At 43.0% G+C, this 23,093-nt stretch overlaps 2 protein-coding genes across 3 annotated transcripts in view; one reads left to right on the top strand and one right to left on the bottom strand.

Moving 5' to 3' along the window:
- The window catches only part of UBAC2 (UBA domain containing 2), an 85,944-nt gene extending 73,177 nt beyond the window's left edge, over positions 1–12,767 (top strand). The window contains exons 8-9 of the mRNA XM_079307050.1: positions 7,136–7,258; positions 10,983–12,767. Coding sequence (XP_079163176.1) covers positions 7,136–7,258; positions 10,983–11,090 — 231 coding nt within the window. The 3' untranslated portion in view covers positions 11,091–12,767. The remainder of the gene's footprint in view (positions 1–7,135; positions 7,259–10,982) is intronic.
- A 6,784-nt stretch (positions 12,768–19,551) lies between these two features.
- Positions 19,552–23,093, bottom strand: part of LOC306804786 (G-protein coupled receptor 183-like) — a 28,579-nt gene continuing 25,037 nt past the window's right edge. Inside the window, exons 1-2 of one of the 2 annotated variants that reach the window (XM_079311824.1) lie at positions 22,384–22,491; positions 19,552–21,204 (exon numbers count right to left, since the gene is read on the bottom strand). In XM_079311824.1, the coding sequence (XP_079167950.1) occupies positions 20,101–21,171 (1,071 nt within the window). In that variant the 5' untranslated portion in view covers positions 21,172–21,204; positions 22,384–22,491 and the 3' untranslated portion in view covers positions 19,552–20,100. Of the gene's footprint in view, positions 21,205–22,383; positions 22,492–23,093 lie in introns of those variants that run through there. The other variant, XM_079311825.1, reaches the window with a different exon arrangement.

Below are 23,093 nucleotides of genomic sequence, written 5' to 3'. Positions count from 1 at the left end.
TAGCCTTTGAATTTGGTTTAATATTTTTAGTCATCTTCCTTAGAGAAGCAGTGCTTGGACAGCTTTCTAAAGCAAAACAGTTTTATTTCAAAGCAAGTAAATTGTTTGAGAAATAGAATACTTTTATTCTCCTATATTGCCTTACTCTGGCAATTTAACCAGAGGCACTTTCTTATAAAAAACCTTATGATGTAAATCACCCCAGACATTTCCAGAGTATTTAATTCACTGTAGTTGGATCAAGTCCTGTTTACAGAAGGCAGGGACTTTTTAGGTGTACCTGTCCCTTCATTTCTAATGAACATGGAGCAAATAAGGCATCTCTTTTGGGGGCAGTCAGTTATTGGATTCCAGGTCTGCATCTATTGTCCTTCCAGTCTGCACTGAGACAGTCTTGACAGACTATTTCTTCTTCTAGAGTGCCATTTTCCACAGCACATAGTAAAAAAGAAGCCTGTGGTTCAGATAGTACATGGTCCTCCTTAATATTTAGGTTTTCTGGTTTGGACTCTGATACTCACACATAACAACTGTGAGCTGGTTCCACCCTTTGTTCCTTATTGTGCTGCTATAGTGGCTTAAGCCCAGCTAGCAACTAAACACCACACAGCCACTCTCACCTCCCCCTGCCATCCTGGTAAAGTGGTGAGAAGAATCAAAACTAGGTTGAGATAAGAACAGTGTAATGATTGAAATAAAGTAAAATATAGTAGTGGTAGTAATAATAATAATAACTTTTTAAAAACCCACAAACATGTGATGCACAATGCAATTTCTCACCACTAGCTGACAGAGGCCAGATTCCATTCCCTGACCTGGATCAGCCCTCCTTTTGGTTGATTCACAGTTTATATACTGGGCATGGTGTTCTATGGTGTGGAATGTCCTTTTGTCCAGTTCAGTTCACCTGTCTCAACTATGCAAACTTGCAGCCTTTTTTTATGTTCCTCCTCACTGGTAGAGCATGAGACACACAAAATAGTCTTTGACTTAATATAAATACAGCTTAGCAAACCCCAAAATATCTGTGTGTTACCAACATACTGAATCCAAAACACAGCACTAGCAGGTTCTGAGAAGAAATTAACTCTACCCCTGCTGGAATCAGGACAGATACCTTAAGAGGTGCTACAGGTGCAAAGTGTTGCATATGACACCTTGTATATTGACTTTGAGATGTTAATAAATGGAAACTAATCCTATTTGCAGCCTAAGACAGAACTTGAACCTTCACATCTCAGAACGACATGATAATCTTTTTTTCCCTATGTCATCACAGACTAACCTTTTATATACTAAAGAATGTTCTTATGTAGTGTTTTGGAGGATGTAGGTTTGAGTTTGCTTTGTGCCAAGAGTTTATTATCTCAGCTTGTCAGATCAAAACAATTTTAAAACTCTGCTTTCTCACTTTGGTTCCAGTCTCTACTTATTTCTTACTACTCTTTGAAAAGGTTTTGCATAGGGGGTGAGTGAAGAACTATCTGTCTAATCATCTTGCTTTAATACCAGTTCAGTGTAACCAGTCCACATCCAAAGAGGCATGGGGTAAAGATTAAAACTGACTCTGTTTTGTGCAAAATGTCTAAAACAGAGCTGAAGTTATTTCCTCAAGTACAGACTCCATGCTCATGCTGGTGGACCTGCCTTCAGCATTCAGACACTGGACACCCCCAGTGCCATGCCAGTGCTGAAATCCCTTCCATTGTCTCTCAGGCAGCTTCAGAAGCCAGATTAAGGTGTTCCTTCTAGATTTCAAAGGAAATAGCTGATCAGGCTTCAGAAAAGACCACATGTGGATATCTGAACTTGTGTGACACATGAGCTCCTCAGGGACAATGCAGGCATCAAAGTTCAGGATGCAGAAGCTAAGAGCTGGAGACAGAGCCTTTTGGCTGAATAGACTTGTCTGTAGGATAAATTTCCAGGAAATTAGAATATCATTGGAAATTGCTGGAGTGCTTTACTTGGTGAAAAATTCTTTCTTGTCATTAAGAACAACGCTTACAACATTAATAGTTATGTTTCTACCCCCCTTTAAAAGATGGAAGTTATTAAAGTAAGAGAGAAACAAAACACAAAAAAAAAGTCTACCCAAAGAACCAAGAAAAAGAGGCAGGCTGGAAATTTCACCATTTTTTTCTCTAATGCAGTATTTAGGGCAGCAGATATCATGTCATCCAAGGCTATGCTTTTTTGTTTGTTTATATTATCAATATGTGGAATTTGGAGTCAATACATTGTTGAAAAATTTATGCCACCAAATCAAGTCAATGTTTCTTGTATTCAGTATATTTTTGTGAAACTTCATAAGAAAAAAAGACAATATTTATGTCTTTATCAAGTAAGGGCTTCTATACAGAGTGGAATGTTTTACAAATATAACTTTAAAAGGTGAAATGCAAAGCAATTTAATTTTCTTTTTTTTCAGTGTGTTTATTATGTTAAAAAAAAGGTGAACAGGGCATATCAGGAGGTGCTTCCTGTTTGTGCAAACAGATGACAAGTTGGCATTAACCATCTACAGGAGATAACATTATCAAAATATCTTAACCCCATGCATCACTTTCAAGAGGATTTTTATGAAGCCTTTTCTTTAATTTCTTTTTCAATTAATCTAATTAAAATATATGCATATCTGAAAGTAACTGGATATTTGTTAATTGTCTGTAATACAGCACTTGTATTTGTCAAGCTCTGGATAAGTGCTTTTACAAAATATGCCATGGCAGGTATGTATGTGAGCTGCTGAGCTGTTTTTCAAAACAGAGAAGGAGATTATCTGAAAAGAAATGGCATAACTAGGGTTTTAGCAGGCTGTACAGTCACAGACATTTGCTAGCTCTAGATATTTCTTCCTTATTCTGTAGGAAAGGAGGATACTTCTTTCTTGTAAACAGAATTGTCCCAGGCACCACTAAAAGAAAAAACCAACAACCTAAATTAAAAAAAAAATCAAGGATGTGACCTCAGAAGGCACAGCTTCTGTACGTAAAGCCTTGGCAGCTAGCCAGGAATAAATCATCAATATGGCATTTCCTTAAGATCTTTTCTGTAATGAAGAGCTGCTATTTTCCCATTTCTTTAGTCCAGTCCATTCTTAAATCTCATTCTTTGGTTATCTAAACTTGTGACGAATTTGTTGTCTTCCTGTAACGGAAGTTCCAACATCACCGGTGTTCTCATAATCCATTTCCAATAGTGATTTGTTAGAGACCAGTAAAATTACTTCCTTGGTATGTTTGTCTCCTATCAGGAAGTAACAAAGAACTTAAAATCAACTGATTTACCCAGTCTGTGCTGCTAAACCAAAGGAAACTTCAGACTTTTTCTGAAAAATTACAGCATAGGATTAAAGGAGGGAGAAAGGTTTATTGGCCTTTCTTTGGTTTGTTCTGTCAGCCTTCTAGTCAGATAATTAATGAAGCAGTGCTCTTGTCACATCTTTTTCCTGATGACCTGTTGAAGACTAAGCTGTGAACACAGATAAGGGCCCAGGCACCAAATTGTGTGCAGCATTTTTATGAATCATAGTCTAGAATTTTTCAGTGCTACCCATTCTCTAACAGTACACCTGCACTGGCTGCTCCACAACACCAAAGATCAGGACCAAGAAAAATACTGCCTGAGATAGTGCAAGATATCCCACATCTGTCAGTTGTGGAATCTAGCTCTGGATGTAAGAGGTTTAAGGTATCCTCCTTACCTAGTCCTGGGTCATGTCAAGTCTCAACCCCCAAACCATGTAGTGTTGAACTTAATTATTTTTCTAACAAACTGTCAACCAGAATCACAGAAGAACTGCCTGGATTTCACTAAATGGATTAGGCTGGCACACACTTGTCACTGAAAATGCTGCTCAGGAAAGGAGCTTACACAGTGGACACTGGAGCATCCCCACTGCTTATAGTTTTGGACCACTTCAGAGAGCTCTGTTATCTGACACAAGGCTTCTGTGGAGAGTGAGGAGATTGGTGTGAGCTCCTCTGTGCTGTTGGGTGCTGGTGCTTAGGGTCAGGTATAATGTGAAATGCTTAAATATGGTTTGCTGGTTGCCCAGGAGGAAGTCTCAGAGGGTTTAGAAGCATCACGTACGTAAATTAATCAGACTGGATATCTTCATGTGAAATCTTCCTGACTTCTCACAGTAAGTCTGGTAGCACAGTGTAAAGCCATTGCAGTAAAGAAATGATCATAAAATTATGAAGGGGAGGTCTGCAAGATAATTTCTGTGAGGCAAGAATGAATACTGGTCTGGAAATCTCCTTCTGTGCATTTTTTAAACTGGAATTTTTGATTTTTACTTAATGTGAAGACATTATTTGGTGCTTGATATGGCTCAATTTAAAACAGATCTTCATGTATCTCTACTGTGATAGTTAAGGCTGTCTGAAGGTCTTTGTGCAGTCACCACCCATACTGTAAATCTGTAGCCCTGATCTCCTTCTGCTGTGGATTTAAGACATTAGCTGCACTTGCAAGTTTTTCCTTACCTTTATGAGACTGACCATATTAGCAGTCCCATAGTTCCTGCTGCAATTCCTTGAATCCCTGCTCTTTTGAGCCTGACCTTGTGGATGTGTGTCATCTAATTAAAAGCAAGACTGTGAAGGGAAACAATTTTCTTGCAGTTAAGATGAAGGATCCTAATCCACCTTGTTTTGCTGCAGTTTAGGAGTACTATACAGATGAGAGGTGGACCACAATGTTGGGATTAATCCTAACCATCAGTGTTCACATACTATTAAATGCTGGATATTTTCCTCTCATTAATCTAGTTGAGAACTGATGGATTATGTTTATCACAGTTTCCAAAGGTAATTGAAATACTCTGCTTTGACCTAATTTGTCTAGTCTGTTTTCTCTGGGAAGGGGTCTTCATGCGAAACTCTTCTGAATGCTTTAGTCAACATCTGTATTTTCTTAAGGTATCTGCTGTAAACCTTCAAAACTAAATCGTTATCTTTGTAAGGAAACTGCAGTTCTTATTGTAAATAATGAATTCTGTGTATGTTAATCCAAACTGTATTGTAAGCTTAAGGTAAGGAAGTAGACAAGTCTGTCTGTAGTGGTAAGTGAGAGAGCACAGGACAGGGAGGATGCAAAACCAAACTGGAATAAGCAGCTCAGTATTGAAGCTTAGGGCACTCCTGGAAAGGTACATTTATTTTGGTCTTCAGAGCCACTGAGATAAAGGTAAATTAATATATATTGTAGATTTTATATTTTATATACATTATTGTGTATGACTTTCGGTGCTTCAAAAGAATGTGTCATAGTCCTGTTATGTCAATGTGAATGACTTGTGGCAGCATTACTTTCTCCTCCTCAAGAAAACTCTAAGTATTAAGAACAGGTAAAGCAGCATTAGTAAAGCTTGCTGAACTGTAGAGCTTAGTAGGCTGTGAGAAATTCAAAGTTCATTAATTAAAACTCAACGTAATTCTGAGTTACTGGAAATTATAGGTGGGGAAGTACAGGACGATTTCCCAAGACCACAAGGTAGTGCAGTGCTGTCAGTGGAACATCTGAGATCCCTCTTTCTTCTTGGGCTACACTCCAAACCAGTTCTTGTTTTTGCTATGCTGTGCATTTGACTAACATGAGACTTAAACAGAATCCTTTGGTCAAAACCTCATGAATTTTAAGCAAATATTTTATACAGTATGGGAAATGTAGACACATAGTTTTTAAAATTCAAATTCTCTAACAATGGAATCTTAGGTCTTGAAAATGGGTTATGGCTTCTGGCTATTTTATATCTTCACAGGGAAAAATGTACTCTAGTATAGAAGGGAATAGATTATTTTTCAAGCTGATGTTTTAAGTCTCTTGACTCTACAAATGCTTTTAAAATGTGCCATTGTAGTGCCCCCTGTGGTGTCTGGGCTGGTTGGGTCTTCTCTAGACAGCAAGGAAGCAAACAAAGGAAAGGGCAGGAATACTAATTCAATTTTTTTTTTTATTTTTGTGGTCCAGGAGCACATTTGGCTGTTGCTGATCTGATTGAGCAGAGGGGATTTAATGCTCTAAGGGTACATAAAGGCAGGAAGAGCCCTCTGAGAGAAGAAAAGAAAAAACTCTCGTAAGAGGAAGGCCTTCTGAGAAACAACGTTATAGAACTAAAATAGAGCAACTAGAGGAAGGAAGGCCATGTCCTATATATACAGAAAGGGAGGGGGATCTTCTCCATAGTAACAGGGAGATCAGGCAAGGAGGGAAAGTTTTTGCAGTTTGCAAAAGATGTTTCAACAAATCGTAGAAAAGAGAGATTGGGGTTTGCTCTTACCTGCTTGCAGGATCTGTATGCTTTGCATGATACCAAATCCCTTCAAAAATGTCCATTAAATCTAATGAAATGATGATTCATTGTTTCTGGACAATTATAGAGCTTGTATTTTAGTATTTCTTCTTTTTGTTCCAAATGTCTTACTATTACAAGAGTTGAAGCTTGGTTGTTAAGAGGAAGTTTCAGTTCTGTCATTTGCACCACACCTGTGTTACTGCTGTGTATTTGCTTTATTGCTGTGTAGTTACAATGTTTTGGCACTGGAACATGGCCAGGTTTTGCAACAATATTTAATACCCAGAAGTTAGATGAATGTGGTGGGTCTGCAAGTCACACCACTGTCACAGAAGTAGTCGCATGGAAGTCCCAGATGTCCTGAAGGGTGGACTTATTCTGAGTCTCCTGATGTGATTTTACTGATGCACTAAGAAGCCCCTTTTGCTTTTTCTCCTTCACTTATTTCTTGTACTCTTTTTCCCTCATTAACTTCAGCAACAATTTTGTAAAGTACTTGCAGGACCTGCTGTTGCACTTCTTGCCAGGCTGTTAGTGAAGGCTTTCAGCTTCAGAAACCTAGCATTGTACTAAGCCAGATCTATCCCAATAGATATGAAACATCCTTTCCTCCTTCTGTTAGCACTTTTCATTAGTTTGCAGTGATTACTTCACTAAACTGGTAAAGCAGTAACTAGTCTGATGTTTGCTTCATAGGAGACTACAGTAGTTTTCATTGTTTAAAGTACTTTACTTAAACATCTGCTTTCATATTATGTGGTACAGATGATCTTTCTGTTTAAAATGTTTGTAGTTATTTTTGCAAATACTGACAGTAGTGTCTATTTTCAGGGTGGGATGATTAACTGGAATAGACTGTTTCCTCCTTTACGTCATAGACATAATGCAAATTATCAAGATCATCACCCGTCTGAACAAGGCATACCTCCACCTACAGAGGTTTCTGAAGAGCAGGTAAACACTTTCTATTTTCAAATGGCATTAAAAATGGTTAGAAATTAATCTCTACTAATTTTTAATCATCTGTTTCCACAGTTTCTCTAATGGTTTCTATAGCAGCAAAAATTAGAATATAAGGTAATGGTCGCAATACAGAGAGAGCGTATTGTCACTGCCATCCAAACCAGAGTTACAGAGCTACTTGGGAGTTTCTACTTTTATGTGTTACTGCTTGTATTCTGTATTTAAATATTGATGGATTCAGTAGTGGAAACTATTCAAATCTGATAAAATAAATGTTTTAAAGAAAGAAGAATAATAAGTAAATTTCATTATTTGTCATGTAGATATCATCTTTGCTGAAGTCCACAGCTTAAGTTTCCAATTCAGTAATTTTGGGTTTTTTTATATAAGAATGTTATGCCAGCTGTGAACTGCAAAACACACTTGGGCTAAAATTTGGATGATTCCCACAATATTGTGGTCGACTGATTACTTATACTGATGCTACAGAGAAGTTTATGTCCTTTCTATCAAATACAGATTTAGACTTCTAGACTTTTCTTGATAGTTTTATTCTCAAAAGAGATAACTATTTACTCAGAAATTTAAGAATTTAACATTAGTCTTATTCCTGCATTCAGGATTTATTGCATACAGTCAAGTTCTCCAGGTTGTAGCCTACCTGCAGTTAGCTGTATTGTCCATTTCACAGTGTCTCTACTACCCTTTTTAAGTCAACACTTGGTAGGAGCACTGTAATTTTTAAACTGAACTTGTCTCAAACAGAAGTCTTCTCTATGATCTGATTTCTAGCTTTGACTGGATGTTAGATTACATTCAGAATGTTCAAAACTTTTAGCTGCACTTCTTACTGCAAACCTCCTGCGCTACATCTAGAAAGGAAGAAAAAAAAAAAAACCAAAAAACTTCCAAAAAACCAACAAAACCCCAGCTAACAAACAAAAAGAAAATAAAAATAAAAACCGCACACCAAAAAGCACCTCCTGAGACAAAACCCAGCAACTCAGTTTTGGCTGTCCTGAAAGCCTACTCAGCACCAGTATGGTATGGACCAAAAGATTTCCCTGCTGGGTTGGCTTGCTTACTTGTTTTATTGACAAATTCTGCTTATGGGGACTTCTGTTTTTGGGCTGAAACTAATGAAATAGTTACTAGCCTGACTTATGCTGGACTCTTACCCAAGCCCTTTAGGCCCAGATTTATGAGAGCAATATACACTTACATTTTCTGATGCATTGAGGATGTAGGTTTCACTTGATTGCTGTTATGTGCAAGGCTTTCTGGTTACCCTGCAAAAAAGAAGTCATTAAAGCACCTTTGGTTTTTTAAGACTGTACTAATAATGACACAAGCGATCTTAAAATGGCAGAAATGCAAGTGTTTCATCTGTTCATCACATTCAAGTTTGTGAGCATTTGTAATACTTCTGGTACAAAAATCTTTGCATTTCTTGTGGGGTTTTAGCACCTTTAGTTACTGTTGCCAGTTATACACTCTGTTTCCTGGAGCTGGATTCATTTTGTGCAGTTAAAATGCACTCAGGTGAAAAGAGGTTCTTGTTGTTACTATTCACCATGATGCTTGATGAATATTTCTGCAAATAGAACATTGCAATTCCATCCACAATTTCTTAAACTTAGAATTCATGGCAGCTGCAATAAAAAATTTACTTCTGAAGTGTGTTTCTGTGGTTAACTTTTATTCCACTGCCTGCCCTTTTTCTCATAAAAAAAACACAATCTTAGATGAGAAATAAGAGTTACAGGTTACGAAATTAAGTTTGGACTTAAACTGTTGTTGCAGAAGTGTTGAAAGTAACATTTCTTTCCCTATGAGAATGTGAAAAAATGTAGCCCTGGATTGTAAGCTTGATGTTCTGACAACCAAGGTAGCTGTTCTCAAATGGGTTGTGATGTATTTATATTAAGAAAAGGAGAACCCATGCCTCTGGGCAAACCTGGCACTTGTATACTTCTCTGTAAGTCACCAAAGCAGAGATGACTAGAAATAATGAAAGTTCTGGAGGTGTCTTAGAGGAAAGAAAAACTACTTCTGGTGGCAACTTTCTTTTAAAAAAAACTTTCAATGCTAGTGCTGCACATTGGTCTTGCACCCTGGGAAGATTCCTCTTGAGGTGTGTACAGCCTCCTCTGTGTTCCTGCTTCACTTTGCTGCTGCAGGCTCACTGCAGACAGAGGAGGAGTAGCAGTAGCTCTCTGGCAGCTTCTGTAGCCCAGGACTTTCAGGTTCAGGAGTTGTGATGTCTGGTCATAGGGCCCTTTGAAGCAGGATGAGGAATGCTTTATGCTGCCAGTGGCCACAGTTACTCTTCCATGCCATTCCCTGCCCTCTCACACCTTGTTTTCCCATTTCTGGAAGATTAATTATAAAAGAGTGTCATATTGTGACACTCAGTTATACCAAAGTGAGACCTGTAGATTCTAAATGTACTTTAAATTGGTATTTAGCCATAAATTAAATTTGGTTATGCATGCATTGCCTTTTTACACGTGGTGCTTTGAATATCTGTTAACACAGAGCACAAAGATTAGGTGTCATGTACATGGTATTATAAAGAGGGCTGGTCAAGTGGTTATTGATTTAACAAAATCATTATCTTAATGTGCCTTTTTCCATGTAATTCTTCCATCAGATGTCATTGATTTTTGCTTTGCTGAAGTTTTTGGCAAAAAAAAAGCACTTTTTTGAATATGTGTAGAAGCCCTGCAAGAATTCTACTAAACAAATATCAGTATTGTACTGCCTCTACTTTAGGACTAACTTTAAGATTTATTGAAAAACCCTCAACACCTGGAATTAATAGTTTTGAGGGGGTTTTATGCCCTCTGGAGAAGTAGATATTTTCAAGGAAAAGAGCTGAAGATTCATTATGGATAGGTTTTCTCATCTTGATGCCTTAAGTTATAGTTTTTGTATTTTCCAGATTCTGTACTACCTTAGCATGTAACTCTGAACTTCATATAAAGTGTTAGCAAGTTCTCACAGTTTTGTTGGACAAAACAATCCTTTTTCAGCCTGAGAACCAAGGACACCCTTGTAGCTTCAGGCCCCAAAAGTGTAAATAACAGTGAATTGAGAAGAACAATCTGGGAGGACAGGACTTCATAACCTGGAGCTGTAATTGGACAATTAACCTCATTATGTAAATGGACCAAAACTTAATAAAAGTGTGAGAACTCATGACCAGTCATCCATCTTGCATCCATCTTGGGTGTAGCCACAGCCAGGCTATTGTACTGCCCAAGGTGAATCCTTTGAAGGACTTTTAATAAATAGCTACTTTATTCCTTTAATGCTGTCTAGCCTCTGTTCCAGGTCAACCTCTCAAGGCATCAGTCTGCTTTATAATTCTGTGTTTTGGTCAGTGTTGACTTCTTGAGATCTTGTTCTTGTTGAGAGTAGCAAGCAGCAGCAAGCCCCCAGGTCAGACTGTAGTTGTCATGTGTGGTACCAGACTTTGGATTTTGCTCTTCTTTCAAAACTGGACCAGGCAGGAAAGTACAGGTGTGGCATTTTCTGCAATTGGCTTTGAATTAAGTGGTGGAAAGTGGTCATCTCTCTGGCAACTTTATGAAGCACCCTGTTCCAGATAGGTCTTTGATCAGTGGAAAAATGATTCCTGACATTATTGACTAATGTATACAGTGTGAATAAAACCCTGGTTTTAAAGTGGTGTACTTCATTTCTTTTCCAGGTCGCACGGCTTATGGAAATGGGGTTTTCCAGAGGAGATGCTCTAGAAGCTCTGAGGGCTTCAAATAATGACTTAAATGTAGCCACTAATTTTCTACTGCAGCACTGATGGTTTTGTGTGTGAAGGAACTTCACCCATGGGTTTGTACATGCCTGGGAGAGGATCAAAGCCACCTGCTGGGCAGAGTCACCAAGGTCAGCCCCACAAGAGCGTCGGAAGAGAGAAACGGCTCCGCGTGACGGGTGACGCAGAGCAGGGTTCAGAAATGATGTGAACTGTTCCCAAGCTTTCGGATCACTTGCTGGTTTCTAGTCTGGTTATCCTTTTCAAAGTAACTTTAGTTTCTACTTGTTACTGGATATCACCTAAATTTATTTTTAAATAAAATAGGTGGGTTTTTTCTTGTAAATCCTTGTTAGATGTTATCAGAATTAATTAAGGGAAAAAAAGGCTTCAACAACTACAACAGCTAGATTTACCTGTCAAGAAAATAATATTTTCTTCATTTACAAGTCTCATTTCTCTAGCTTAAATGTTATTTTACAGTACTTGATTTTTTATTGCAGTAATAAGAGGTTTGAAAATCACTTACTTTTCAACTCAATAGAGGGTTATGGGACTATTATGTCATTCTTTGAAAAGTTTTATTAATGCCTGTAATATTTTATTTCTCAAATTTCTTTTTGAATAAAAGTTGTCATTCAGCACGTAATAGATAGGATGAGGGAAAATTCATATGTGCGTATGGTGAGCTATGGCAAGTGACCACTGTAAATTTGAATTTTTACAAACAGAGTGAATTGCTGTTCAAATACGGGTCATGAAGATACTCACTGGAAGCAATAAAGGTGAATTGAATGATGCAATAAGATCAGAACTGGAATGATGTGAATGAGTTCCATGGCTAACTCAGAGATGACTTCTGTAACAATGGATGTATGCAGTGTCCTATGTGCTGCTTTCATTTTTTTTTTCAGCTGGTTGCATGCTGTCTTAAAAGGAAATTACAAAAAGCTAACTTTTCTACATATAATTCTAGTTTTCTAGTGTCAGAGATGAGGATGGCCCTGCATTTGGAGAATCCTCACTGTCTGAAGCAGCTTAGTGTTGACCACAGGCTGGAACATTAATACTAGGGGTGATCCAGGCTGACACAGGAGGCAACAGGACAGAAGTGCCAAGCTTGTGCCATGCTGTGTTTGAAGTTTAGATTGATTATTGAATCAGCTTGCTTGGCTTGACTCTCCAAAGTGCTCAGTGTTAGCACCTCAGGACTTGCAGGAGGTGGGGTGCAGAGAGGGGAACATGTCTATAAAAGCAACCTGAAGGAATACAAGATTCCAAAGTGCAACTCTGTGAAACCAACCTACACTCATATCTTACACATTTCATGTATGTTTCTGTATGTACTTGTGTGTGTACAGCATGTGCATATGTGTCTATTTATATACACATATTTAATACATACATACATTTAGAATAAGGTATAGGTCATAAGAAGTGTAGCAGAGGCAATAACAGGTGCATAGGGGATGTTTTGGAAATCCAGATGAACGCTGTGTACCACAGCACAGATCTTTGCAGTCTCACTTGGCCTGGAAGATGTATCAGGAAATTACAGGACTAGATTTAGAGGGAGAGAGAGATACTTCTCTTTTCCTTTATTAATTGACTGATAAAACTGAAAAAAGTACTTCAGCCATACAAGTCCTTATCTAGAAATTGCATCAAATTTGTACAACTTTCAGCACATCACATAATTTTTAATAAAGTTAGTGTTCTGTATATATTTCTTTGGTATTTTGCAGTGGGTGAAATAAGGGTTTTTTGGAATGACAGTGTGTTTTCTTGGGCTTTGATCAATCTCCTTCGGAGTTTGTCTTGTTTCTATGATCATATTACTTAGGGAGGATTTGCATTTTAATTGAAGGGTTTTGTTTGTGTGAAGCTGAAGCTATGTGTGTGTAGACCACAGACACTTCTGTACCCAGGGAACTCTGGAAACCTGCTGTCTTGGAAAGCAAAGGATACATGTAAGAAAAGGAAGTCCTACTGTAATTTATATATGCAGACTACCTAAATGTTTTGAGACAAGTACAGGTTTTAATTTTGAAACATACTGATTCTTCCTTCACAGGTATTTTATCCAAAAGTAGCAATAAAGACTGGTAAATTACTTCAGAAATAAAATTTTGTTTATAGGAAATAAAAATCCACCTATCCCAGAGTAAATAAACATACCCTTTTCAGACATTGCCCTGCTAAAGGGACAAGCACAAAGAGTGTTTATTTCCTTGGAATTTTAAAACATGTTGAGTGGCATGTGGGGTAAGTAAGTGGATATTTTCCAAGTTTAAATCCTTTCTTACTGTTGCCTGTACAGGGGGTATTCAAATGTCATGGTTCCATGGAAAATCCTTTCTGCTGGGCATTTCTGCAGAATATGATTAAACCTAAGGGGTAATATGTGGGTCTTGGTGATGTCAGTTGAAAGCTCCACTTGATTGTGAGAAAGTTTGTGTTCAAAATGCTTCTAGGGTTATGATTTCCAACTTCAAAAAAAAAAAAAAAACAAACAAAAAGAAGAAGTGGTAAAAGAAAGGGTCTGAGATGCTGTTGAAAACAGTTCCTGTTTCATGCAAGAACCATAGAAGAAAGATTCACACGTTAGAGCTGGAAAACAACTCAGTTTCCACTTGGTGAAATTTTCATGAACTATTTCTGGGAATGTGAGGAGCGTGTTCTTCACAGCCTACGCTGGGTTTGTCTGGTACAGTTTTGAATGTCTCATCACACAGTTTCTAATCTGTGTGTGACACAAGCCATATTTTTTGGGCAGCATGAAGAAGGCAGAATACTTTTCTGTGTATTGAATTTCAAGTCCCTAGGAAATTCACGCTAGTTCTAGTAAATGTAAGATTTTGTGTTTTGAAATAAAAGTAGTTGCTGGTTTTAAAATTTCCCTACTAGACTGGGAATGTCATCTTGTGAGACAGCACAGGGGTAACTCATTGGGGGATTTTCCTAGACAATTATGTGGCACTTTGAAACACACCCACAGTAAGGTTGATATTTGTGTAAATCTATGTGATAAGCCTACCAGGCACAGGTTCTCAAGCCTTAACTTTTTTCCAAGATGGAGATTGGTTGGTCTCAAGACCTACCAAAACCATTTTTCTCCCTCAAAACAAGTGTTGAAGGCTGCCTGTTTCTGAGCGAGCACAGGGACTGTCAGCTGGTTCATGCACCAGCCTGTGCTGTCTAGCACTTACCAGTGCCTTTGGAATATCTGGTGGAGAAAAGGTCTTATTATTTTTGTCTGGAATGAGCCAGAAAAAAAATATTTTGAGGTACTGGGCAAAGGGCAACGTTTCTGGCTCTCCTAATGGTTTGTATATGTATATATATGATTATATATATGCATATATGTGTGTATGCATGTGTATATATACAGAGAGTGAGTGAGAATATTTATGTATTGGTTCAATGAATTTAAGTGGAGCTAAGAGCTTGTTAAAAGAAAATTAAAAGTCTGTATTCAAAGACTTCCCTTTCTCAAATGTGTGTATTTGGGCTATCCGTGCAGTTGCAAAGGCACCAAGTTTTGGAAACACTCCAAACTACAACTCCCATGCTATAAGGGGAACTGCATCTGTTTGAGAATAAATAAATTCACAGCATTCATTTGAAATAATAGAGGGATTTGATACAAAAGTGCAATTAAATTCTTGTGTATTCTTCCACAAGAAAAACCTACATGAGATTAGCTTTCTTTTACTGTGTGGTCACAGTAATCAGTATTTTATGTACATGAGCATTTTTTGAATAAATTAACTGTTTTACTAGGAGAGTCACATAAACACACAAACTGTATATGTGTTTATATATATGCACATATGCATATATATATATATATATATGTAAAATGTGTTTGCATTTACTTTAAAAGTACTTGTTTAATTTCTAGTAGGATTACATTCCTCCTGTTTTCATATATAAAGGGGTTATTTCACCACATAAAGTTCACTCTGGAACTCAGAGAGGGTGTGTGCTTCCAGCAGTGTTTGGTGCAAATACGAGGTGAGACATCAGTGGTGGGAGCAGAGGAATGTTACAACCAGACAAATGGGTGTGACTGTTGAGAGTCTCAACACATTGGTAGTTCAGCTGTCATCATTTGTTTTCCAATGAGTTTTAAGAGGAAGAAGTTAGTTTGACTCATACCTGTTTGTAGGGGGTTGTTTTTAAACCTGAATGGTTGCAGTGGAGAAAGCAGAAATATACATACTTTAAAAATGGGTGAAAAATTCCAGATCATGGCTGAACTGAAAGCAGGATCCAACCTTTTGACTGAGGATAAGTAGGGACTGTACATGTCACGTAAGATTAGCAAAGGAAATGACCTGAGAGAGATGAGGCAGATGGAACTGAGCAAACCCAGAGAGTTTAGAAAAGAGGAGCAAAGTAGAACTGAGGACAGAAAGAGAAGACCTGCTGAGAGAAAGGGGATAGAATGTTGCATTGCACTAAGTTCAGTTTTAAAAGATTCCTAGGATTTCATGTGCAAAATGAAAATATGCAAGGTTATAGCTTATCTTGTACTGAAAATCCACTCTCTTCTTTCTCAGGACTGCCTGATAGGGGAATGCTCACATTTTATTTTGTCAGTTTTGCAGGAGGTGGTGCATGTGGCACCAGTGCAATAATCCCTCCCAGGGGCTGGGCAGTGCAGCAAACCCTGGAGCCACTTGTATGTGAGAATGCAGATGCTTCTGGCATCCAAAGCAGTTAGTCCTGCCAACCTGACTTCTTGCACCTCTCCATCTCAGCTGTGGGGAGACCCCTTCCAGAAAGGACACAGCTCCTTGCAGGTCCTGCCACTTTTCCCATGGAAGGTGATTTATAATTCCCTGTTCCATGAGAGCACATCACCTGTGTAAGGGAGGTGGATTGAGAGCTTGTGCTTGCCTCTCACTGCTTTGGTCATTTGCTTGGGACAGAGAGGGGGAGTGGGGCAGAGGCACCTCTGAGAAGAAGGCAGTTGCCCATATCTCCTGGCCTGATCAATCACACTAGGGCTTTCTACTTGGCCATGAGAAGCTTTTATTTTTAGTAGATATGTGCGGTATTAAATTACAAAATTTTACTGGCTTATAAAGATGGCTTACAAATATTATGTATGACATGCAATAGTTTCAGTTCAGGACAATTTGAAGCACAGATTCAAAAGCCATGGAAGTTGGGAACCACTGCTAAGGGAAACAGAGCTGTTCTGTTTGAGCTCTGTCCATCCCCCCTGCCATGGGCAAAGACACCTTTCACTGGACCAGGTTGCTCAAAGCTCCATCCAACCCAGCCCCTGAACACTTCCAGGGATGGATCATCCACAGCTTCTCTGGGCAACCTGTTCCAGTGTCTCATCACCTCCAAGTAAAGAGCTTTGTCCTAATAACTCATCAAAATCTGCCCTCTTTCAGTTTGTCCTGTTACTACAGGCTCTTGTCAAAACAGGCCAGTGTCAAAAGTTCCTCTCCAGCTGCCTTGGAGCCTTTAGTTTTTCAGTGCTCTAAGGTGTCCCTGGATCCTTCTCCAGGCTGAACAACCCCAGGTCCCTCATCCTGTCTTCAAAGGAGAAGTGCTCCTCCACAACCTGGATTATCTTGGCCCTCTGCTGGACTTGCACCAGCAGGTCCATGTTGTTCCTGTGCTGGGGACCCCAGATGCAGTATTCCAGGTGGGATCTCATCAAAGTTGAATATAGGGGCAAAATCATCTCCCTTGACCTGCTGGTCATGCTGCCTTTGATGCAGCCCAGGATATTCTGATGCAGACAGTGTATACTATATCTCACATCTGTGCATGAATTACCTATTGTTGTGTGTCCACAAAGTGTACTCTCTGCCCTCAGATAAAAGTGCAATCTTCTCTTCTTAGAAGGCAGCACAGCAGCAGTAGGCGGCAGAAAAGCCAGAATTACCCGCACACTGTGCAGTTCCAGCTCCGCACGGAACGCCCCCGGTCCCGGAGCTGTCGTGCGCTCCCCGCAGACGGCACAAGCGCCCGCCTTACGGACGGCACCGCATCCCTGCCCGGCAGCAGACGCGTGGGGAAGCACCAGCGCCGTCTCTCATCGTCTCCTCACACTCGTGGGCGAATTTTAGCACCGAGCAGAGGTTGCGACTCCCTCTTTCGGCGGGAGCCGGCGCTGTCCCGGTCCTTGCGGCACCGTCGGGGCGGGCACTGCGCCCCGGGTGCCCCCAGCCGGGGTTCGGGGTCCCAGGGCGAGGCAGGAACACGGGCAGAGCCGAGCCGGTGGAGAGGTGTTTAAAGGACCTGCAGGCGCTGCACTTGAGGATGTGGTTTAGCGGTGTTGGCAGTGCTGGGTTAATGGCTGCTCTCAATGACCTCAGAGGTCTTTTCCAACCCGAAGGGTTCTGTGCTGCTGTGTTTCTGTGATTCCAAGGGAACGCTGGTGGGTCAAAGCCGGCGGTAGCTGCTGGGCCAGCACCGTACAGCCAGAATCATGCAAGGAGTTTGGACTGAACAGGTGAACGGCAAAGTGTAGGAAAATGTTACTGTGCCTCTAGACAGAGTATGTTCCTCTTCAATTTTAGGGAAATGCTCCTTTCTCAAGCACACAGGGAGCACCTGCAGGTGGGCAAGCTGGTGAGGGTTCTTCAGATCTCTCTTTTGCCCAGATTCCTCATGACCCACTCTGCCCAAGTCACTTCCTTCTCCATCTCATGGATGTTCCCTCAGCTCCAGCTAATTGCCTGCTGTTCCCAGATTGGTACTTTCCAAAGCAAAGTATCCCAGGCTGTGTCCATCCAGAGGAGGAAGGCCAGATCCCTCCTGCATCTTGCAGCACTACACCCAACTCCAGCTATTTCCTACTACAAAGGCTCCTACTGGCGGCCAGAGGTGGAGGTACCTTTCTCAGTAAAGTACTTCTGAGAAAAACAGTCCAATAAGGAGCAAACAAGGTTATGTTTGTACTCCACCTTTTCCCAAAAAGACTTGGTCATAGATTGGCTTTTTCTCAGCTGTGGTCTGCAGCTTAGCAAAACAAAATCAATGTCTTGATTTTGGGTAGGAGAGTTGGCCACTGATGCAGACCCCAGCTCTGGTGTTCACATGGAAACCAACAGCTACGAACCACTGGCAGTCCCCAACACAGTCCTGTGGAATCTGAGTTACAAAGACAGCAGAGCCAAGATCTTCATAGCACAAGTAGGAGATGCTAGGGGCAACAGCCACCAGCTGTGGATGGGCAGGTTCAGACACAATGGTGGGAAAAATGTTTTTATCCAGAGGGCAATGTAGAGTGGGAACTGTCACCTCAGCAAGGGGACCCTCCTTGCCTGGAGTTTCCAAGCCTTGTCTGCATGAAGCCATTGTGCCATCCACAGTCCTGCTTTGGTGGGCTGTTGGATGAGGTGATGCAGAGATTCCCTTCCAGCCATCACTTCCCAGAGATATCAATAGGGCAATGTAACTGTACCAGCCTAACCAGATTCCTTTAAGGGTGTCCTGACCACTGAAAGCCTCATATCATTTCATCCCAGCACTTTCTTGACCATTGTTATATGCTTTTCAGGACAAAGGCTCTCTGCAGGTCAGCACTGAGGTTAAACCTGCTTTGAGGAGGGCTCAGCCTCCACAAAGGACCTACTGGAATCTGTTTGCCACCAGAGTTATTTTAGATATCCCTCCTAGTCAGCCTTTAGACCCATTGCCATCCAAAAGCTCGTTCATGTGCGTTTAAAACAATGAAGGGCTGCACGTGACTATTATTAACTTTCTAGGCAAAGAAAAGATAGTTACTGTAAAGAATCATTTGTATTAATTGAAAGTGTCTATTCATGAAATCTTTTCAGGTATACTTTTCAGTAAAATGAGCAGCTTTTTTTTTCCTTTTCATGTCTGTCTGTGTGTGTCTGTCCCTTCCAGCTTCAAACGAAATGCTAGACATGCCAGGAACTGTGAAATCCCGTGTGTGGGTTTTTTATCACAGTCTAGTGATTTCAGCAAAGAGCTGAGGAGGCTCCTGCCAACTTTCTCCTCATCTGAGAAACACAAACCTCAGCAGGAACCCAGTGTCCCAGGGCTCCTCCTCTTGCTCTGGCAATAGTCACAAGTGACCTCCCTTAGCAAGGCTCTTGGACTCCTCAGGGCACCAGCTTCAAGATCAGTCAAGGTCACATAAGACCACCCTCAGCTCTTGTCCCTATTTCTCTACTCTCTTCAAATTAGGGACTAATGGGAAGGTTTGTCCCATGAGTACCTCCAGGGAAGGTTTGCAGCCTTAGAGCTGGGCTTGGATCCAGGCCATCCCCATGATCCCCTTCCTAGCAGTGGGTCCCAGGGTGGCTGCAGTGCCATCAGCTGTGGGGAAGGGCACCCTGGGGAAGAAGCAATCACCCAAATGGTGAATGAAGGCAGCAGCACATCCAGGAGCTCTACAAATTCACATCCTCGCACCTCTTCCTTGGGCGAGGGCTTTTCCAGCATCTCACACACACCCCACACTGCTTGCCCCATGCAGAGCCCAGGTGCAGGCATGGGATGCTGGGCAGGCAGAGAGCAGAGCTGCTGTTTGTTGGTGTGGAGAAGGAGCTGTAGGCTGTCCTCTGCATGCAAATAACATCCCAGCCTTTCCCTAGAGTGCCCTGAGTCCATCTCCGTGCTGTCTGCCCTCAGGCATGCAGGGATGCTGCTGCAGTAGCACAGGACAGTGGGGCAGAGGAACACCCATGGTGGTTACCAGCACGCCCCAGCCCCACAGGGGATGCAGACAGGCACGGGAGAGAGGTGCAGTGCAGTGCTGGAAACTCCCTCCAGCTGGGTTAGCCAGGCAGAGCAGCTGCACGAGCTGCCTCCTCTGGGCTGGGATGAAAAGGTGCCTCTCTCTGCTCCAGGCTGGCAGATGCAGCAGCGCTGAGCACAGAGCCAGGCATGCTGAGCCAGGCAGGGCTTTGTCCCTGCCAGGCTGGCTTTGTGAGAGTCCCTGGCTCCATGCAGGAGAGCAGTGGAGCCTGTTGAAGGTGCTGGTCCTGCAGCTCCACTCTGCCATCAGGGATGGTCCATAAGGCCAGGGCAAAAGGGAGGGCTTGTGCTGCTAGATGGAGACGGAGCCTGGGGGCTGGCTGTGGCTGTGGCTGTTGCTGTTGCTCTCTGAGGGGGTCTTGGCAGTGGAGGAGGTGGCCAGGGAGCCGCTGTTCTTGAAGATGCGGAGCAGCCTCCGCTTGTAGCCCCGGAAGGCAAAGAAGTAGATGACAGGGTCGATGCAGCAGTTGAAGTTCATGAACGCCACCGTGACTTGCAGGGACATCTTGAAGGCTTGCTGCTCACGGCAGGATGGCTGGTAGAGGATCTTCCTGACCATGAACTGGACAATGTTGAGGTGGTAGGGACTGAAGCAGAGCAGGACAGCCAGCAGCACCACCAGGATGACGGTGAAGGCCCGGTGGTGGTGCCCGTTCTTCACCGTCAGCGGGTTCTCCTTGGCCGTCTGGCAGAGCTTGAGGTTGATCCTCACGTAGCACACCAAGATGATGCCCACAGGCAGGAAGAAGCCAATCATGCAGGCCACCAGGAGCAGGTAGGGCAGGTTGGGAATCTCCTCGAAGTTGAAGTACTCCATGCAGGTCAGCTTGTCTCCCATCCTGCGCGTCATGGGCCGCAGGAGCAGTGGAGCCGTCTGCAGGAACACCACGGACCAGATGAGGACACAGACGCCCCTGGCACGGCTCATCTTCCGGATCCTGCCGGGGTGCCTGGTGCGCACCACGGCCACGTAGCGGTCCACGCTCACACAGGTCATGAAGTAGATGCTCACATAGGTGTTCATGTAGAAAATGAAAGCTGTGATCCGGCAGAACCAGTCCCCAAAGGGCCAGTCGGACTCCAGGATGTAGTAGGCGATCCTGCCCGGCAGTGCCAGTGTGAACAGGGCATCAGAGAGGGCCAGGTTCACCAGGTAGAGGTCAGTGGAGTTGAGTTTCTTCTTCCTGCGCTGGAAGGTGATACAGAGGGCCAGAATATTCCCACAGGAACCAAACACCAGCAGGATGATATAGAAAATGGAGAAGATGACTTTGGTTGAGAAGTGGTGGTTGTGCACATTGCAGCTGCTCTGGTTGCTGGAGGTGAGGTTGGTGGGCAGGAGCACATCCTCCACAAGAGCCATTTCCACAGTGCCTCACAATCTCCTGCTCTCTCCCTTGGAATAAGAACAGACATGAAACTTGCAGCTTATTGATAACAGGAGTGTCACCCTTAGAGCTGGCCCCCACCACAAAGCAAAAGTCCTGTCCCCTGCTCCAGCCAGCCCCCACAGCAGCACACAGCTCAAGTCATTTGGAAAAATGCCTCTCTTGTGATTTTGGTGAGACCAACTCAACAGTAACTGTGACTCATTCTCCTTTTCTCAGCACGAGCTCCTCTTAATTTTGGGTTTTTTTTCTGCAAGTCCAATCTATATGAGAAAGGACTGGAGGTGCTGGGAGGGGGAATTGCCTGTCACACAAGGAAGGTCCCAAACTCACCCGGTGGCAATGATGCCATTTACTCATTACCGCGAGGGGAATGGGGAGCTTCATTGAGAAAATGCCCAAAAACTGGAGGGGCCGAGGACCGGGAGGTCTGGGGGACCGGCTGAGAAGTGCTGAGGAATGCCTTCCCAACCCTCGGGAAGGACCAAAGCAGGAACAAAACGGAAGAAATTGAAAGAGAGGAAAAAACCTGGCCTTGCATAAAAAAAAAAAAACCACCCCAAACTTCCCCAAAAATCCCGTGTCACATGCTCGTCCGATCGGGGAGCTGCGAACAGCCCGGCACCGAATCCCCGCACGCCCTCCCGCCACACACCCCGCTTTGGGCACGGCGTCCCCTCTCCTGCCTGGCACAGCCCTGTCCCTCTCCTGCCTGGCACAGCCCTGTCCCTCTCCTGCCTGGCAGAGCCCTGTCCCTCTCCTGCCTGGCACAGCCCTGTCCCTCTCCTGCCTGGCAGAGCCCTGTCCCTCTCCTGCCTGGCACAGCCCTGTCCCTCTCCTGCCTGGCGCAGCCCTGTCCCTCTCCTGCCTGGCACAGCCCTGTCCCTCTCCTGCCTGGCGCAGCCCTGTCCCCTCGGCTGCGGGGCTGCGGCAGCTCTTGTGGGCACACACACAGCGCGATCGGACCACGGCAGCTTTTAAAATAAAGTTGTGGCAAATCTTCACGCTGCCGCTCCCGGGACGGGACGGGATGGACGGGATGGGATGGACGGGACGGGATGGGATGGAATGGACGGGACGGGATGGACGGGGCGGGCGCTGCGCTGCCTCTGTCCCCGGCGGCGCGGAACCCGGGGGGCTGGGATGCTCAAACCCGCACGCACGAAAGGGAGGTCAGGGGCTCCAACCTGCGAGCGGAGGTGCCGCCACCTTCTTCTCTTCTTCCTCGTCCTCGTCCGCCTCCTCCCGCCCGAGTTTTGGGGATCGGCGGGCGCGGAGCCTCCTGCCCGGTCCGCACTGGGGCTCCCCGGACGTGTGAGCGCCTCCCGGGATTCGCTCACATTATAAAAGCACCCTGAGGTCTGGGGCTTTTTTGTTTGTTGGTTTTGTTTTGGTTTTTTTTTTTTTTTTGTTAGGGTTAGTAAAGCTGTGTTCTTTCTGGGTGGGGCTTTTTTTTTTTTTTTTTTTTTTTTCTCTTTCGGTATGTGCCGCCGCGGGGGATATTCTCAGTAGTGGCTGTGCGGGAAGATAAATGACTGTACCTGCGCTCCCGACATCTGAGCCCGACTTCGGGTTTTATTCTGAAAACTTCTACAAGGATGCAAAATGCAACAGAACAATGAAAACCGCTTCAGCTCTGGTTCACGTGCGGTCCAGAGCGCTCACCCCGGGCACACACACAGCGCGATCGGACCACGGCAGCTTTTACAATAAAGTTGTGGCAAATCTTCAGCAGAGCTTATTGTGCCTGAGGCCAGTGCAAGCCATGCTGTGCCTGGGGTGAAACCCAGATTTGCCTCTCACACACATAGAGACATCACCAGCCACGGCTCCTTAGGGCAAAGACCGAACTGAATGAAACAATTTGCCCTTAGCTGTTAAATATTTTTGTTATTAA

The sequence above is a fragment of the Erithacus rubecula genome (genome assembly GCF_903797595.1).
Source record: "Erithacus rubecula genome assembly, chromosome: 1".
Taxonomy (NCBI): domain Eukaryota; kingdom Metazoa; phylum Chordata; class Aves; order Passeriformes; family Muscicapidae; genus Erithacus; species Erithacus rubecula.
Note: the sequence above shows the minus strand (reverse complement) of the source record. Positions and strands in the feature narration are given on the sequence as shown.